Here is a 12,369-nt window from a genome sequence, read left to right as displayed (position 1 = left end):
CCTGCTCTTGGTGTTGCCCTTGGATCAGAGGACTCTGAATCCATTGCCTGGTCAGCACAGAAGGTGCCAGCTCTTCCCTCATCTGGAATAAAACATCTTCACTCACCTCAGGGCCTTTGTGGTAAAGTTGTGGAGGCAGAGCCATTCATTTCCACCTGCCATTTCCTTTGCTTGAAGAAAGTGTAAAGAAAACCCAACCCATGTAAACATCTAGTTTTAGGGATGCTGTGTTTTCTAGTACTTCTCCAAACTTTGCTCTTCAGAATTGTGGCATAGCCAGGCAGAGCCTTTCGGGTCTGTTTAAATGAAACTAAACCAGATTTGTTGATGTACACACTCCAGTACCTTAGCAACCGACCTGCATCTAGGCCAAGATCTGAACATTTAGTCTTTAAACAATTCTTTGCTACCAATCTAGGAATGCTCTTGCATTTAAGAGTGCAAAAATAGCCAGTAGACATCTAGTGAGGAGCAACACAGAGTATAAAATACATGTTCCTCCGCTGTGGGAGGAGGGAAAACTTATGTAAGCTCATTTCTTGGCCACTGTAATTACAGTTTCTTGAGTCCTTAGAAGATGCATCCCTGGGAGCAGGTTTGTTGTGTTCAGATAATAGCAAATTCTGTTTTATTAGTGTAATACTGAGGGCTTTGGTGGCAGTGTGTTGTTAAATCTAGGGGTATTTTGTGAGAATGTTACAGAATTGTGTGAGAAGTTATTTGAAATACTGGTGCTCCTAAACTGAAAAAATGGAATGTCACTAACAGAAAATTAATCAAAATTGTGGCTTTTATTACTGAGCTGTTGAGACCTCCGAAAGAAGTGACAACGAAAATATGTTGATGTTTGAGTAGAAAAGGAACAACTTTGTCTCTTACAGAAATGTGTGTAGCTGTGGGAAAGCAGACTAAGGTATTTCAGAAGAGATGTGTCATCCAGAGCTGCAGAGTGACATCTAGCATTTACTGTAACTGTGCAGACTGACACATTTCTTTTCATGTATACCTGTTCAGTAAGCAATTCTTTGCTGGTGTTTTTTTTTGGTTGGGTTTTCTTTGGAAACCTGTGTCTCCACCCTTCCTCAAGGGCTTTTCTTGCTGCAAGAAAGAACATTTATCTACTGGTGGGAAGGCACATCCCCTCTGTTAGCTGGTTTGCTGAAAGGCTGAATGTTTGGTTCAACAGTATACTCAATATACTGAATTAAGGTGATTTATCTGTGTATCACACACAAGAACAGCTGGTTCATTTGGGACCAACATAGGGGTTTTAACATCCCAGTTTTTGGAATAGCAGGTGGCATAAGAAGCATGTGGTTTCATGTGGTGGTTAATTGTTGGAAATTGAATCCCATCACTGACTATGGAGTTGGTTTTATTTCCATGGCTCCAAACTATCACTCCAGGCCTCACCTGGCACTTGGCCAACCAGGCTTGGTGGAGGCTGATGTCCCCTTGGAGAAGCTGGATTCGCTCTGTTTATAGGTGGGATCCATTCTTGGTGATGATGGAAATGGTGTTGAGTTGAATCAGTTACAGCAGTTGAAAAATAAATGAGTTGCCCTTACACTTTTCTTCTCATTTTTTTGTAGTTACAGCTGCAGAAAACCCAATATTTGCAACTGGGACAGAGTCGTGGCCAGTACTACGGTGGGTCACTGCCAAATGTGAACCAGATTGGAAACAGTGCCATGGATCTGCCCTTCCAGGTGAGTTTAATAGGGTGTTTCTTTCTTTTTGTTGACTAATGCTGTGCCTACATGCTTGTTTTTCCCTCTCAGGAGGGTATGAGATAGCTGCTGGTTCAGAATGTAGAACTGTGGCCTCAGCAAATCAGGCTGTTTTAAACAGGGTTGCTCTTTTGGAATGGAGCAAAGTTGTGTATGGATGTGTGGATATTTTTGTGTTGCATACATGTAGGGTTAGATATTAGTTCTCCTGTCCCTTGTTGTGATGCTGTTGTGTCAGGACTGTACAGAGGTGGTACAAGTTCTTTGACAGGGAATATTCACTTTGTTCAGTACCAAATTTAGAATAAAATATTTGGTGAAGGTGCTGTAAGTGGAAGCAAATAATACGAGGTGATGTGGGAGGTGCCAGGAGATGGGGGTGTGGAAGAAGGTACCCTGTGGTACTATGCATGTTCCATGGGAGTAATGCCTGGATTACAGGAGAGGAGGAGAGGGAATGGGACACAAGCTATGTCAGAATAGTCACTTTTCTTGGTCTGGCTGCAAAGGATGTAGGGATGTACAAGTTGTTTTGCTGTTGTGGCTCCAGAGGTGATGGACTATGGACAGAAAAGCAGTGTGTGTGGGAATGTGTTACTGCTGGTGAGCACCTTTGGACAGGAGATGGATACTTTGGGAACTCCTCATTTCTATAGTTGGTTGATTTAGGGTGCTCAAAATACTCAACTTTTTTGCAGTAATTTCCTCTTTTGAGTAGTAACATTTACATTTTATCTCACAAGGATGTGGTAAGGATGAAATTTTGCAGTTTGTGGTTTCTGATGAAGCTTAATAAATACAGAGAAACTATTGATGTCTCCTCTGCCTTTTGAAATACATGTAGACAGCTCAGTTGGTGAAGGTTAAAAGCTTGAATCTTGGGCAAGAGGAGAAGCAAGTGTCTGTTTTAATCTGCTTCCCTTTAGGGAATACAGTGCAGAGGTTTGTGCTGCTGTGAAGTCCTCAGGAGTATTCCCCAAGTGTCTGATCTTTTCAAGATCCACAGATTTTGATTTTAGTTTCTTTTTGAGAAGGTTCTCAGTTACCTTTCTTTTTAAGCAATAATAATTCAGTATTTTTGTGCTCAACGGCCGTTACTGAGTTACCACATAGACTCTTTTAGTGCTGAACCTAACAGAGGACTTGAGAGTGAGTATTCAAAAATTTAAGAGCGACTAGAGGAGGATATGGAAACAAACTGTCCTTAAAATCATCAGGTTCCAACCTCCTTGCTCTGAGCTGGGACACCTCCCACCAGTCCAGGTTGCTCCAAGCCCCATACAACCTGCCCTTGAACACCCCCAGGAATGGGGCAGCCACAGCTTCCCTGGGCAACCTGTTACAGCACCTTACTAGCCTGATGGTGAAGAACTTCTTCCTGATGTCTAACCTAAATCTAGGTTTTTATATTTTTCACACATGCACACACACATATATCCAAGGTTTATACTGTTCCAGATAATAAATGGTAACAAGCAGCTAAATAAACCTGTATATTTGTGTCAGGAATGAATGCTTCCCAAGTCTTTCAGTTTTAAGCTAAACCATGAAATTGCCAAAAGCTGCTTGTGGGCTGTGCCAGTGAGGTGGAGCCTGTCTGGGTGTCTCTGGTGGGAGCTTTAGTGTCTGAGAATCTTGGTTCTTTGCATTTACAGCACAACGGAGCTCTGGCTGAAGCCTTTGGAGCAGTTCCTGTCTCTTTGGTAAACAAGTATTTAGGTTTGTGCAAATACGTATTTAGGACTGGTGTCCTGTTTGCCCAGGTAGATACGTATTTTAGCACATGTTACCTCCTCTGGGATGCACAGTATTGATTGGAGCCACCTTGCCAGCTCCAAAGGAGTTCTGCTCTGTCACATACATACAGGTTTTGCCATGCATCCCAGTTTGGAACATGCATAATAATTCCTGTACAGACTCCCTGGACTTGCTGTGGTCTGTCATGTGGTTACTTATGATTTCTGGGGGGATTAATTTGATGCAGAGGGGGGTTTCTTGGGCACTGGCTTGGCCTGTGGTTGGAGCACTCTCAGAGCATGTGCACTCAGCCTGCATGTTGAGCTCCATCGGGAGAGGCAGAATGATGCCCCTAATGCTGCTTGGCACCCACATGGGGCACCCAAATGTAGACTGGCAGCAGATACCACTCTCTTTCCCCCTCATCCACCTTGCTCATTTTTATTTCAATGTCTTGATCAGTCTTAAAGGGACACTGTTTCTTTAGAGCACTGAGCTTTTTCCTTCCTGTCTGTATTTAGGTGCTTTTCTTTAAAATGTTTTTTTTTGGAGTTTAGGTTCTGATCTCAAACAGTTGAATGTTTTTAAGGGAAGCAGAGCAGTTCTGGTTCTCCATTTTCCAAATAAAATTGATGCTTGGATCGTTTTTTTGTAGGTTGGTTTGTTTGGTTGTTTTGTTAAATCCCAGTTGTTTCCTCTAGTTAAGCATCACGTGCCCTGCAGGGATGGGGATTTTCATGAAGTGGTTGCCTGGTCCAGAGTAAGCTTCACAGGATGGCTGCTGAGAGAAGCCAGACCTGCTGGAGGCCATACCCATTTTCTCAAGTGTTTGTCTTCTCTCTTGATTTCCCTAAACAAGGATTCACTTGGGATCTCTGTTCCTGGAAAGCCAGAGAACAGCATTACCCAAAAATTCCTGGCTGTGTTAACTGCAGCCCTGTGACAGGGCATGGTCTGTGTTTCCTTGTGCCACCCTTGCACTCAGGTTACATGTTGGTTGTGTTGTTGTGTGGAAGTTGTGCCAAAAAAAAAAAAAAAAAAAGAAAAGGGAAAGCTTCAGAAAGAATTGTTTGCCTTTAGCTTTTTGCCTGTGTACTCGTAAGCACTGGCTTCCTTTTAAATTCCAGGTGGGATCTGCATTCTGTATAATTCAGTCTGGCTTCTTTTTTAGTAACTCTGTGGCTGAGACCACTGGCATAGGAAATTGCTTTTCCTGTTGACCTTCCAGACACGCATGTCTTGCAAATTTTCCTGCCTTCTGGGGTAGAATTGATGTAACAACAGTACAGAGATGAGTCTGAGATCTTCTGTTGTTGTTTTGCAATGAGGAATATTCCCAGTTCTGTGTGCAACTAGATGGTTGTTTAGTGTTGGCAGCAGAGCTCAAACTGACCTGTTTTAATTTAAATTGCTTAAAGCTGAGATGCTACAACTTGAGGTTTCTAAGTCTTCATATAAGGAAGTCAATACTTGCTGAGGAATTGAAGCAAAACCCCATGATTTTAGTAGCTGAGAGTACAGCAAAAAGTCACTGTGCTCTCTTGCAAGTCCCATGTTGACTTAAGCAATATTCTGCTGCATATAAAGTGTTGGCCCTGAAATGAGAAAATAAACATCACAGCCACTTTGCATCCATTTATATCAACACAGGTTGTATGTGCAGAGAGGGAGAGGAGACCAATATTTGCTAAATAGAAAAGAGTTTAAAATAGCAGAAGGGCTCTTTAAAAAGTTATTACAAACAAAACATTTTAAAATAAATTGAAAACTTTTTAGAAAGAATCATTTAAACAGCCAAAGCTGGACACTTTAGTCCTTTTTGTTGTGTTGGTTTTTTTTTTTCTTGAATGTGGGAGCCAGATGGTTTCATGGCTTGGCAGACAGGACAGTGCATTTGCCACGTGCAGCACCTGAATGGAGGAGGAAATTTTGGATTTCCAAGCAGATGGTGTTGAGGGACTCAGCAAAGCTGTTCACATTGGCAAGGAGTGGAAAACTGTGCAGCTTTTTTTCCCCCAGAGCCCCATATATTGCTGCTGAAGTATGAGCAGAGGTTGGCTATTCTGTACTTCCTTTCCCCCCCCTGCAGGTAAACACTGGGAAGGGCTTTTGAAACTGTAGGAGAAAATTTCCAGTTTAGCCTTGGGAATTCATCTTCCTTGTCCTTTCTCTGCCATCCCCACTCTCTGAAATCACTCACTGACAAGTAAATGTTCTCAAGATGCTGACAAGGTTCAAAGTGGAGTCGACCCCACCCAGGGTTGCTTCCCAACCTGAACGACATGAAAATCACTTAAAAAACATGGAATGCTGTTAACTTTTTTTAGACAGAGGAGGAAGGAAAATGCTTTTCTTTTTCTTCTAATTCTACCAGTGTCCCCTTAAAATCATGATGCTGAAAGGAGGGGGTGAAGGGAAGTTCAGAGAGAGTGTGTGGCAGTGAATGTCAGGCTCACTGTGCATCTCCTCCCTGCATCTCCTGCCTTTGGATTTGAAGCTCTGGTTGTCAGCATGTTCCTTCAGGATGCACGCTGCATGCTACAGCCAGGGAATGGCAACAGCAGTTGTCAGGAGGCTCCCTGCCACCCTCACTGTGGGATTTTAGAGATACAAAGGTTGGAGAGCAGTGCTGATTTATGAGAGGGCAGGTCTAGCATGGTCTGCCTCCACTTGTCTCTAATCTCTGTCTGGAAGAAATAGCCTTGGGAATTGCTGGCTGTGGCTGTAGTAAAAATGTTGCTGGAGGAAAAATGAACATGGTTACACTTGTCCATATCTTCTGGAGTTTTGTTCCTTAGAATAATACAACCTTGCACATGACATGAATAGGCTCTGGGCAGGCTGCTCATGCCAGTATTTTTCTGCTTGTAACTTCATGTGTCTCTCTCAGACTCCTTTTCAGTCATCAGGATTGGACACAAGCAGAACAACCCGGCACCATGGGCTGGTGGACAGAGTGTATCGTGACAGGAACCGCCTGGGCTCCCCGCACCGACGCCCTCTCTCTGTGGATAAACATGGAAGACAAATATCCTTTGGTTTACGAGCTGGCAGAGAACATCTGCCTTTCAATAAGACCAGAGCTTTCAGTTCTTACCCTGCTCCTTCCCCTCCTCACCTGTCAGCAGAGTGGCTCCCCATCTGTGTGCAGTTAATGTCATCTGCCTTTCCTCAACTGTGATCTAGTCTATAAATACCTGCTGTTCTGTAAAGTAAGCACTTCCCTTTCTCCATTTCTTCACCTCTAAGTGGGGATAATGATCCACATGGAGTTGAGAGGGATTGAGATCCTTTGATGGAAAAGGCAAGGCAGTCTTGGTGAAACTGAGTTTCCCTTCAAAACCGAGTCAATCGAAACCAGGATAATTCTTTGCAGTTGGTTGTGCATTTTATTACAGGTTGTTTCATCAGTTTAGCATTTGCCAAGTGGTGTTTCTTCTTGCCATTTGTGAAAATGAATTAGCTTATTATTTCTGACAGGCTTAAAATGTGCCACAGTCAAACTGGCTTGATGAGGCTAAAGGGGCTGTGTGAGTGGGAGAGCAGAGAGTTGATGGCTTCTTGGGAAGAGCTGGATGCTCAGAAAGGGAAAAGGAGAATGTTTGTCCTGTTTCCCAAACATTGCAACGTTCCAGATAACATATTGTTTGAGTGTCCTTTTAAAGTCAGTGTCTTCCCCACAGGGGGTCTGCTTGCCTTTCTCCTGTGAGCTTAGTGGTTCTGACAGGGTAATTTGCATTATTCCTCAGGAAAAGATTTCATATAGGCCTCCTGCTTAAGTGAGAATGGTGTTCTTGCCCTTAACTGAGGGAATCACGTGGACAGCTGTCCCTATGGCACCGTGTACCTGTCACCACCCTCTGACACAAGCTGGAGAAGGTCAGTGGTGCAATCATATGTGTGTGTGCATCTTTGGACTGTGTTCTCTGATACTTTCACCTGCAGCAGAGTCCTGTATTTTCCCCCACAGCAGCTGGTGATCTGAATTGCCATGCCCTCCTGAATTTAGAAATGTATTGTTTTCTTCTATTGTGCTTATTCTTAAACTGAAGGTGTGCCAGCTGGTGTCATCTTTCTAAGGGTAAATGTTGCCAGGTGTTCCAAGGCACGGCCCAAAACTGTTGAGTTGTAAAAGACCTGAGTATTTCTCAGTGAGCAGGGACTGGGTTAGTCTGCCCTTGCAGGTGCTGGAGTGGAAGGAGTTGCCTGTTCCTGCCCCTCGTGCTCCTGACCTTGGAGGTGCCAAGGGGGAGCCCTGCATTCCCAAGCAAAGGACATGAGGGATGTCCTGTCTGTGGATGTCCCAGCTCCACAATATCCCTGCATCCTGAACCAGTCAGTTGCCCTCCCTATGAAACAGGGATGCTTTCTTTTCAAAGACCTAAAAAATGTCATTATTTGATCATGCATAATCTTAACAAGACATGTAAAATTATTTTCTAACTGCAGCAACCACTTTAGCCTGTATTCCTCTCGATCCCATTATTGAAACAATTGCTCTTCAAACTTGAACTAATTTGTCCTGAAAATTGATTGTTTCACAGGGAAATTGTGCCTGGTACATGCCACATATAGATTTCAGGTGTTTAATGTGAAATGTTGAGGTTTTACTGAGTTGGTTGCATTTCTCTGAGATTTAAGTGTTCTTTTATTTAGAGAAACTGACAATGAGAATATTTTTTTGGCTTTCCTTTCAGGACAAACTCTGATTCTGCCTTGCACCAGAGTACTATGACTCCAGCTCAACAAGAATCCTTCTCAGGAGGGTCACAGGACATGCAGCAGAAAAGAGGTAAAGAGAGAAAAACCAGTACAAATATTTGTACAATTTCAAGCATTGTACTTCAGATAATCTGCATGTTTTAGTGTTGATCTGTGTCTAGAAATACATGTAAGCAGAACACTTTCTAGATTCAGTTACAGAGGAAATGGCTCAAAGAGCTTGATAGGTTACTGAGACTTGTGGTTGCTGAAATCCAGAAAAAATGATGTAAGTTAAGATGGAACATCTTCCTGAACAGCATCTCCTGTTATTCTAAAACCTTCTGCTATGGGGAAAAGTAATCTGGGCTTGTGAGACTCTTGTGGTTCAGGTCCTCTCAGAGGTACCAGAGGTTTGCAGTCTGTAGTGACTTCCAGCTAAGCGTGGAGATCCCAGGCATTAAATCATAGAATCATGGAATGGTTTGGGTGTGAAGGGACCTTAAAGATCATCAGGTTCCAACCTCCTTGCTCTGAGCAGGGGCCTCCCACCAGACCAGGCTGCACAAGCCTCATCCAGCCTGGCCATGAACACCCTCAGGGATGGGGCAGCCACAGCTTCCCTGGGCAATCTGTTCCAGTGTCTCACCACCCTCACTGCAAGGAATTTCTTCGTGGTGTCCAGCCTAAATCTTCTATTTCATGGTCAGTGATACAATATCAGAAAGCAGCAAGGCTTCATCTTACTTTTATTTATGGGGTTGCAATCAGTAGTGAGCAAACCCTCAGAGGCAGTGCCTACAAACAGCACTGACGTTCCAGTGAGGCTGGAGCAGGGCAGCTCCAGCACTAGCAATTCTGGTGCCCTCTGCTGGCCCTTCTTCCCTGTCAGCTCAAGAAATCCATGGAAGGCTCTTTACTTTGGTGTGTAGAAATTGAATCCTAAAACAACCACCAGAAATGAGTGAACATACAGCACTCAGGTGCATGTGCACTGTACTGCAACTCTTATACAGTTCCAGAGCTGTAAAACATTAAATAATTATCACCTTAAACGGTATTGTATAAATATAAACTTATTGTCATGAATGGCTTCTGCTGATGCACCTCTGTGGCTGGGCTTTTTGTTTCATGTTTCTTTGTCACCTTGCTGTTAGCATGATGAAACACTTGACTGCTTTGAGCAAACAAATGTGCTTGGAATATGAAGAAGCAGCAACTTTGTAGCATTTCTCTGTCGTGGGGAGATGGTCCTGATTTTTCCCCACTGGAATTGTCCTGTTGGACACCCATGAGATGTAGCAGGTGTACATCTCACTTGTGGAAAATGCAGAAGACAGGAAAAACTAGCTCCCAAGATACACTTCCAGAAGAAGCAGAATAAATTTAAGGGCAATTTTTAAAAAATATTATTTGGGGTTTTTTTTGGAAGCTGATAATGTCTCCTTGCTAATTAAAAAAAAATAAAAATTAGTACCAGAAGAGACTGAAATTCTATTTAATCTCATAACAACTGAGTGCCACTGTTTCATCTTCATTGATAGGAGGTTACTTAAGAGTTTTCATATGGTTAAACTTCCAATCTAAAAACTTCTTCCTGAGAGACTTAATATTATGATCTGATTCCTTTTGTTCTCATTTTTTAGTTTTATTGCTGACAGTCCCTGGAATGGAGGAAACCACCTCTGAGGCAGATAAAACCCTCTCTAAGCAAGGCTGGGACACTAAAAAGGTAGGAATCTCACATTTCAAGGTGTAGAGATTTTATTTTCTAAACATATTTAAGTAAACTAATGCTCTAAATATTGTCAACCAAACCAAACTACTTGCAGAGATGAGAGATTAAATTCTATTTTTAGCAATCACTAAACATGAGATCAGAAATGCTCTTTATTTGATTATATCAGGAGAAGCTCTAAATTTAAGCCTTATTGGACCAATAAAGCAAAAACCAAAAGACATATCTCTTCTAAGAGCTTCACAGAGCTCCTGTGTAGAAGAGCAGCTCTTCTGTAGAAATGTAATAAATGCAATAAAATGTATTCATTGAAATATATCCTAAGCATTAATCTGCAGCAATATCTTTGCCTTTAAAAAATGTCTTCCTTCTATTTTAGACTGGGTCATCAAGACCTAAATCATGTGAAGTTCCAGGAATCAAGTAAGTTTTGAGCAATTCTCTTCATTGAGGTCTTTCAGAAAGAATGTTGCCTAATGAATGTCCTTGCTTTGGGGTTTTCTGAGGAGCCCTTAGAGGCTGTAACACTGCAGGAGATACAAGAATCCAGAACCTCAGTGACTCCTTGACTGTTACCTCTCTGGATTGTTCTGAAATACAAGATAGAATTCAGTATAAGGCAGCTTCCTTTTTAAAATACACTTTATGAAGACCTGTCAGGCTGAAATTTAAATGGAATTATGTTTTGTTTCTTTGTTTTTTCTCCCTTCTTTAGCATCTTTCCATCAGCTGACCAGGAAAACACTACAACACTGATTCCTGCTACACATAACACAGGTGGCTCCCTGCCAGACCTGACCAACATCCACTTCCCATCCCCCCTCCCAACACCATTAGATCCTGAGGAATCCACATTCCCAGCCCTGAGCAGCTCCAACAGCACTGGGAATCTTGCTGCCAATCTGACTCACTTGGGCATCAGCACTGCCAGTCAGGGTAAGATCACACCCTGAGGTGTTTTTACATGTTGTTCATAATAATGTCACTTGTTTCCAGTGATAGAAGTTGCTGCATCTTACTGTTTTGTCTGAGGGGAAACTGCACTTTGCTGTTGATTGGCATTTCTTTGTAAACCAGTTTTGTTGAGCCATTTCTGTAGGAAAAAATAAGAAAGCTGTATTTAGTTATATGACTTACAGGTTGGCTTTCAATCTTATCTTCTTGGTGCCCAGATCTACTTTTTTTGGGGGTTTTACTGTGTTTATGTAGAAGACTACAGGAGAGACCAAAGTGTGGTTCCCTTGTAATTCCACACTTGTGCTATGGAAATATCTGAAGTGGACATTTTGTTTTCATTCCTTTAGAATGAGGGTTTTTTTCAGTGGGAAGGCTCTTGGACAGAGAACATTGCTTGCTCCAGCTGAAGCAAATGTTCTCCTTTGCCCAGTCAAGAATAATGTGGAAACCTCTGCAAGATTCTAGTTTCTGGAAGCTTTGACTGCTTAAGTTTTGAAAATATCCTGAATATTCAAGCTATATAAAATAGCAGGGATTTGGGGAGGAAGAATCTTCTTGAGTCCTGTTGCTGTTTGAGCTGCTCAGCACGAGGAGTCAGTTCTGTTTGTTGGGGTTCTTGGACTTGGACAATCCTGATCAATATTTAAATACTGGGCAATATTTAAAAAACCCCCCACAATGAACCACAAATATAATTTGTTACGCTGGCAATTGATAATATACTGATCACTTGATAATTTCAGGATTAAATTTAACTTCATAGACAAAAAGCCTAAGCTGAGGATGATTATTTTTTAAATAGTTTCACTGGGTCTCACTCGAGTAGTGGTGAGGAGGGTTGCATGTCTTTATTGTCAGTGACAATTGCAGTTGGTTGATTCCTAGAATAGAAATAAGATTCTGTATCCAAAAATAAAGTATATTTCCTGTGGTAGGCAGGATTCCCTTACCCACTTGAAAATCCTCTTGTATGTTGGGAAAAGGAAACCATTCTAATCAGGTTGATGCAGTGTTGTGACTGAGCAGTTATATTTAAGAATGAAGCAAGAAGATGGTTTAACCATTTGAGGGCAGGTGGCTCAGCAGCTCTCAGCATCCTTTGACAAGCTTTCTGGTCTCAAAAGGAACTGCACAAAGGTCTAGAGATGGGCTGTCACAGAATTAAATGTTTGTGCAGAGACAGATATAATGTGTATTAAAAAAACCCACCTAGGCCAGATTAGGTCACTCAATTTTTTTGTCCTACTCATGATGAGCAAAGTAAAGGGTCTAAAACCAAACTGGCAACTATAGAATTGCTTTGAAAACATTTCCTGATCCATCAAAGACATAGCAAATAACAGTGATATACTCATTGATGATTTTCCTGTTCCTCTTTGGAGACTGTCCCATAGTTTAATCAGTGGGAGAGTTAATCAGTTTAATCATAGTCAGTGGTTGGTCTTTTTTTTAACTGTTTTTTTCCAAACTCTCCTTGCCTCTCTGTGTCCTCCATCTCTTCAGCAG

The 12,369-nt window shown here is 42.1% G+C and overlaps 1 protein-coding gene across 1 annotated transcript in view; it reads left to right on the top strand.

The window, feature by feature from the left end:
* Positions 1 to 1,691: 1,691 nt before the first annotated feature.
* CRTC1 (CREB regulated transcription coactivator 1) overlaps positions 1,692 to 12,369 on the top strand; it is a 22,304-nt gene continuing 11,626 nt past the window's right edge. Inside the window, exons 1-8 of the mRNA XM_009995070.1 lie at positions 1,692 to 1,709; positions 3,386 to 3,433; positions 6,358 to 6,495; positions 7,285 to 7,346; positions 8,165 to 8,259; positions 9,815 to 9,900; positions 10,286 to 10,329; positions 10,622 to 10,842. Coding sequence (XP_009993372.1) covers positions 1,692 to 1,709; positions 3,386 to 3,433; positions 6,358 to 6,495; positions 7,285 to 7,346; positions 8,165 to 8,259; positions 9,815 to 9,900; positions 10,286 to 10,329; positions 10,622 to 10,842 — 712 coding nt within the window. The remainder of the gene's footprint in view (positions 1,710 to 3,385; positions 3,434 to 6,357; positions 6,496 to 7,284; positions 7,347 to 8,164; positions 8,260 to 9,814; positions 9,901 to 10,285; positions 10,330 to 10,621; positions 10,843 to 12,369) is intronic.

The sequence above is a fragment of the Chaetura pelagica genome, unplaced genomic scaffold, assembly GCF_000747805.2.
Source record: "Chaetura pelagica isolate M959 unplaced genomic scaffold, ChaPel_1.0 scaffold463, whole genome shotgun sequence".
Classification (NCBI taxonomy): Eukaryota; Metazoa; Chordata; class Aves; order Apodiformes; family Apodidae; genus Chaetura; species Chaetura pelagica.
Note: the sequence above shows the minus strand (reverse complement) of the source record. Positions and strands in the feature narration are given on the sequence as shown.